Source organism: Nannospalax galili, unplaced genomic scaffold (genome assembly GCF_000622305.1).
Source record: "Nannospalax galili isolate Female #2095 unplaced genomic scaffold, S.galili_v1.0 scaffold1834, whole genome shotgun sequence".
In the NCBI taxonomy this organism is placed as follows: domain Eukaryota; kingdom Metazoa; phylum Chordata; class Mammalia; order Rodentia; family Spalacidae; genus Nannospalax; species Nannospalax galili.
The window spans coordinates 48,739-55,314 of record NW_008333787.1 but is presented as its reverse complement, the minus strand read 5'-3'; the positions used below and the strand labels follow the sequence as shown (position 1 = coordinate 55,314).

General features: G+C 35.1%; 1 protein-coding gene across 1 annotated transcript in view; it reads left to right on the top strand.

The window, feature by feature from the left end:
- Positions 1–276: 276 nt before the first annotated feature.
- Positions 277–6,576, top strand: part of LOC103730294 (golgin subfamily A member 4-like) — a 19,127-nt gene continuing 12,827 nt past the window's right edge. Inside the window, exon 1 of the mRNA XM_008828482.3 lies at positions 277–457. Coding sequence (XP_008826704.1) covers positions 313–457 — 145 coding nt within the window. The 5' untranslated portion in view covers positions 277–312. The remainder of the gene's footprint in view (positions 458–6,576) is intronic.

Here is a 6,576-nt window from a genome sequence, read left to right as displayed (position 1 = left end):
CAAAACTGTTTATTAAGCCAGGAAATTATAGCACATTGTAGAAAGAGTATAAAATAAATCTTTTAGCTCAACATGTTCTAATGCTTAAAGAGCTAAACTTGCTATGGAAATATTTTTATTGTCAAAATTTCCTGATATGCTAAGGCATAGAGCCAAATACAAACATCAGTTTGTGAAATACTGAAGAAATTCTTAGTGCTGTCCTTAGTAAGAAATAATTTTTCTGCCCTTCAAATTGTTTGAGTTATGCTGTGTATTGATGATACAGTTTTGTGGTGCAAATGCTTAGAGTCTGTACTTTCTGTTCAGGGAATGGTAATAACAGAGACAAAGCGTCAAATGCATGAAACCCTGGAACTAAAAGAAGAAGAAATTGCTCAACTTCGTAGTTGTATCAAGCAGATGACCACCCAGGGAGAGGAATTGCGAGAACAGAAAGAAAAGTCTGAAAGAGCTGGTAAGAACTTGGTTTGTGTATTTTATATTGGAGTTCAAAAGTCATGTAAAGTATTTTTAACAAATTACTTAACTGATATAAATGCTTAACTATAGCAACTCTTATGAGATAGCAAAATGCTCATTAGAGAAGGCCTCTGGGCCAGATCTAGCCACAGCCTCAAGCTAAGAGTGATTTTTGTACTTCTAAATGGGTTAGGTGGGGAAGAAAATATGACAGAGACCATATGTCAAATATTAGTGTCTGTCAGATCCTTTCAGAAAATATTTGTTGACCAGTGCCTTAGAGTGATGTAAATTCACAGGTGAATAGCTTTGATATTAGATTATCAAAATTCAGGTTTAAGAAACTTGCAGGTAGTTCAAGCATGAGTTCAGTAACCTCTACCTTGTAGATGATACAGGGCAAACAGAAAGCATGAGTTACAGCTACCTCTAAAGGTAGCTGAAAACAGTAGATCAGAGTAGCATTCAGCAAGCTTAGAACTGAGTATCACTAAGAAAGGTACCTTGTTAGAAAGAAGACAGCTGACCAGGTCAGGAACAGCCTTGAGCATGAAGAGAGCAGAACTCTAGAGAAGTGGGACTGCACACATCTCAGTCACTGCAAAATTGTAAGCAGGCTCAGGGACCATTCAAGGCATGTATGTCTGCTGGAAGCCATTGTTGCTGAAGTGGGACACGGAATTGCAAAGGAACTGACTATAGGAATCTTAAAAGTGAGTCGCTGCATTTAAACTTTGGTTTATAAGGCTTGAAAAGCCAATATAGGAAATCACATTGTGATAGAAGTTAGTGTTTTATGTGGAAAAAAAAAAAGGAAGTGACTAGTTGAAGTTGGAAACAGAAGCAGGTCATCCAGGTTTCAGGAAGAGAAAGCTTTGCCTGCCTTGACTGGGATATTGGCTCTGGGAAGGTGGAAAAAGTCTGAGACTTTGATATTTAATCAACCTAGAGGAGCAGAAGGAAGTCAAATAAGCCCAGCATGGTTTTGTTTTGTTTTTATTTTATATGTATGAGTATTTATGCATTTAAGTGCACACACATGTACACTGCCCACAGAGGCCAGAAGAGGTTTTTGAATTCACTGGAACTGGAGTTATGGATGGTTGTGAGCCACCATGTGTGTGCTGGGAACCAAAACCCAGGTCCTTTGCAAGAGCAACCAGTGCCTTTAACTGCTGAACCAGCTGTCCAGCCCTGAGCCCAGTATTTTAAGTTAAGGAGACTGGATAAATAGTGAATTAGAAAAGAAAATCTGAGTAGGAAAATTGGGGATTAGATTAAAATAATAAATTTAAGTAAGATACTTTGAATTTGAATCAGCTTAGAACATCTTTTAGGAATCATTAGCTTGGGTAGAAGCCTGTGGTTAAATTTGTGCAGAGGCGGATTTCTCCCCTAGGGAGTTTAAATAGTGACATCAGGAGCCACTTTCTTAGTATTTACTGCCACTGCTTTGTTAATACTACTACTCACCAACAGTCACTTTATAATAGCAAGGCCCTGTGATCAGTGTTTTATTTGTACTTAATCATATTTATTCCTTGTAATTCTCTGAAATAGTAACATCATTATTCTCATTTTACAAATAAGGAAACCTAAGAATATATATAAGTAACTTGTTGCCTTTTATGCACAGAAAATAAGCACATAGTCAGGATTTCACTCAATCATTATGGCTCCAGAGTGTATGTCTAAAGGTCTTGAGTTTGGCAGAGAGAAATAAATGGAAAACAACAAAAAAAGGAATCACGGGATTGTGAATGGTTATATTTTGGGGAAAAATACAATAGATGTTTTAGGAAGTGAGGGAAGTTGGTTGAGGAAATTTTATGAAAGTTTTGATTAGGATTTCATTCCAAGGACACAGTTTTGAGAAATGATTTTAGAAAACAGATTATAAGGTATAAAAGAAGAGAGTGGATCTCTAGGAGAAAAATATTTGGCTGATACCATTTGTGCTCATAAATGTATCTCTGTCTCCTTATAGCTGTTTTATGAAGTGATTTGGGGATTTTAGTTAATGAATATCATTAAACCTAAGAAAATTTCCTTCAGAGAGAGTTAATAGCATCTTTCAGAATATAATTTTGTAAAACTTCCTTGAAGTATTTTAAAAGTTGTGAGATACTGATAGACTTGCCTTCAGTGAGTGGAAAACCCAGTATATAATGTCAGTTTCTAAGAGTAAGCCTTCCTAGTTTATGACTGCTTTTTATTAATGTGTGACCACCAGGAAGAAATAATGTTGGCCAGGGAATTAAATTTTTCTTTCAAAGCTGGGGTATACTTTGGTGACTATTAAGTTGAGAAGGGTAAGTTAGTAAATAAAATATATAGTTAATATGAGGATTAAAATTTCCCGGAAAACTTCCAGCCAGATCTTTAATGGTACAACTTTTCTTCCTTTGCATCTCTAAAATACAAATGACAGATGTATTTTGTCTTTAAATGTAATTTTCATAAAAATTTATCTAGGGCTGAAGAGATGGCTCAGTGGTTAAGAGCACTTGCTGCTCTTGTGGAGGAATGTTCACATCACCAATGTTAGCCAGTTCACAACCACCTGTTAACTCTAGCTCCAAGGGATTTGATGCCTATAGCCTCCAAGGGCATCTGCATTCACTTGCACATACTCTTGCCTACATACACATAATAAAAATACAGTCTTTAAAAAAATTATCTGTATCCTTTTCTCCATATACACATATACACACATTCCTTTTGGGGGTGGTAGAGATTGAATCTAGGGTCTCATGCATGCTAAATGTGCACTCCTCCATTAAGCAGCAACCTCATCTCCAAAACTATATTTTTATAAATATTTGGTAATCTGTATGTTGACAAACTTTCTGTTACTATCAATGCCAGAATAATATGAATTAATAAATATTGAAGGAGAGATTTAAATTTTAAACCATTTAATAGATAACATTTATTTTGAAAAGCATCTATATAATATTAGCTATGTGTTTTAAAAATTATATTTTATTTTATTTTATTTATTTATTAATTATAAATTTATAGTCATAATTATTGAGTGCTGTGATAGAAATTTGTAAGAAGACTGATTCTACTTTGAAAATATTACCGATTAAATCTAATAATGAAAATTAGTATTAGCATCAACTACATTTCATCTAATGGTCTCAGTTGAAAAAACTAAGTGTAAAATGGTTCCTCGTTCAAGTAAGAAATAGTCATTGTAGAGGTAGGAGTCTCTGAATAGCCAATGAACATCACCTAGCTTTTATAGAATTCAGCTGTGTTTGTTAAATATCTGTTTTTCTTTTTCTGAGTACAGTCTCTGGCCATTTAAATGAACCATTTACATCACTGCAACTTGCTACTATTTGGATTTTATTTTATTTTTATACTTTTTAGATTGAATTTTTGCAATTTTCATACAGTATAATTTGATGGCATTTTACTATTGGGGTTTTAAAAGCAGGTGTTTGTACATAAAAGTAGTATCAAAGAAACTCTGCTGATGCATTTTCACCTGTAAAAAAAAATTAATTTTGATGTCATCATGTGGATATTGATAGACAATTCCATCGACTCCTTTCTGGATGTTAAAATCAGCTACAGAACAATCGCTATTACTTTTCTTGAGAAACAATCTGATACAATGCTCCTTATATATCCTTCTTTATAAACTGTAATGTTGCCATTTGTTATAGGACAAAGTCTGAATCAGTCTCTAATTTTAAAAAGAATAATTCTGTATAAAAAACTAAGACACAAGCTGGGGAGATGGTTGAGTGGATAAAGTACTTACACTGAAATCTTGAGGACTGGAGTTTGGATCCCCAAAATGCACTTGGTGGATGCCTGTAATCACAGTGTACAGGATGCAGACAGGATCCTAGGAGCAGGCTGCCTAGCTGGACCAGCTGGAATTGGCCAGTCCCAGGTTTGTCGAGAGACCCAGCCACAGTGAATAAATAAAGTAGAGAGCAATCAAGGAAGACAATACCAGCTTAGACCTCCACACACATGTGCATATGCGTACATACAGCAGCATACACATGTTCCAACACACATGTGAACACACACACAGGCATACATACATACACATGTAAAAATAAGTGACTACTAAGACATGAGTGTAGTGATATGCTAATGCCAGGATTCCACAGTCCAGCCCTTATATGTTAGCAGTCTTCTGCAAAGGGGAGTTGGGTTCCTGAACTTTCATATTACAGCACTCCTGCTTGTTAGAATTGTTTCTTTAAATGTGTAAAGAAAAAAAATTGCTTGTTCCAAGCACTGTGCTACACCTGTAAATTTTTATCCCTTTTTATCCCTTTTTGAGTATTACTTAGGGTCAGTAGGTGATCATAGTTTTGAGTTATCTGATTTTAATTTTGGAGAAATCTAATTATTTAGCTTCAGACATACTGATATAATTTAGATGCTAGAAAATACTTATGTCTTGAAAATTATATCCTCACCAATATAGAATGTTAATGTGGAATTCTGCCAATAACTTGAATAAGCCTGAAATATGTGTGTGTGTGTGTGTGTGTGTGTGTGTGTGTGTGTGTGTGTGTTTTAACCAAGGAAGGCAATAAGGATAGCTGGCTAATTATTTAATGCAATATAGTCTTAAAAGATTGAGAAGTAGGGAACTTGAAAGCACATTACTGTTTCAGCATATTTCCGTTTAGTCTTTACCCAATCCATAATTTTATATTGTAATGATATCATACATATAATTTTGTGTTTTTATACCATCATTTATCATTATATTAGGAAAACTTTTACATGTTACTGAGGTATTAATATTTTAATGGCTGTGTCACACTGCATACACATCATTTCCTTGGTAACCATTTCTTTATTGATCAACTACTAACTTTTAAAAATTTTTTGCTCTTGGAAGTACTCTAACAAGTGTAAAATATAGATTAGTTTATATCCTTGATTTTTTTTTCCCCTCATGATAAATTTTTGCCTATAGACCTTTAGTATTTTTTGTTAGTTACTGTTAAGTGATTTAAATATAGCCATTACAAAGGAAACCCACATCACCCCAAATAAAATATTGGGGCTGGGGAGGTAGCTCAGTTAGTAAAGTGCCTGCCACACAAGAATAAAGACAAGTTCAGATCTTCAGCACCCACGTAGAAAGCTGACATGGCGGTGCACACTTTTAATTCCAGTGCCTGAATGGCAAAGACAAATCCCTGGGACATGTTTATGAACCACTCTTGCCTGCTCAGTAGGCTCCAGGCCAGTGTTAGAGACCCTGCCTCAAAACAGCTAAGTGGATGGCTTCTGAGGAACAGCACCTGAGATTGACCTCTGGCCTCCATGTGCATACGCGTGTGCACGTGCACACATATACACAGTTTTATTTCCTACAATTATAAAATATATAAGATACTCTGCTTGGATTAGGAGGTTTTCCAGAGTGCTCTAACTTTCATAAGCCTTGTTTCCCTGTCTTTGCTGAATTTACTTGTTTTAAATGATTGGCTGCATGTAGCAACCTGGATTAACTCATAACATTCTTTGCTTTGTCATTGTCATGTTGTGTTTGTGCAGGAAATCAGCTTTCATTCCTTTGTGTAATATAGCCCAGCATAGCAAACTCTCAGCAGAACATATATACCTGAAGTTTGAGGGAGCCTTTCAAATATGACTTTATATTCAAGCAACATGTAAGATTTATGCATCTTTAAATGTCAAGCCAAAATCACAAGTGTATTTAAGTGCTTTGTTAGTTGTTGATAATTTATGTAACAACATTTTCTTGGAGTCTTACGTCTCACTAAACATCTTATTTTTGTGCATCCACACATGCCAATAAGTGAATCATGGTGCCTTTCCCAAGCCTTGTATGAACAGGACTGGGGTAAGGGCTCTTTTTTTGTTTTTTGTTTTTTCTTACCATGGGTAGTTAGAATAAGCTTTAAAAAGAAAATTCCATGTTTCTCAGGCAAAAATTTAAAAAGTGTGAATTAAAGTTTCCAGCCAAAATCAGTAAATTTGCTTGACTGCTTTAACATGTTTTTCAGGATTAGCAATGTCTTTAAGATATTTGATGTGCTTAAAACACATACACATACACATACACATACATGCACACACACACACACACACACACAC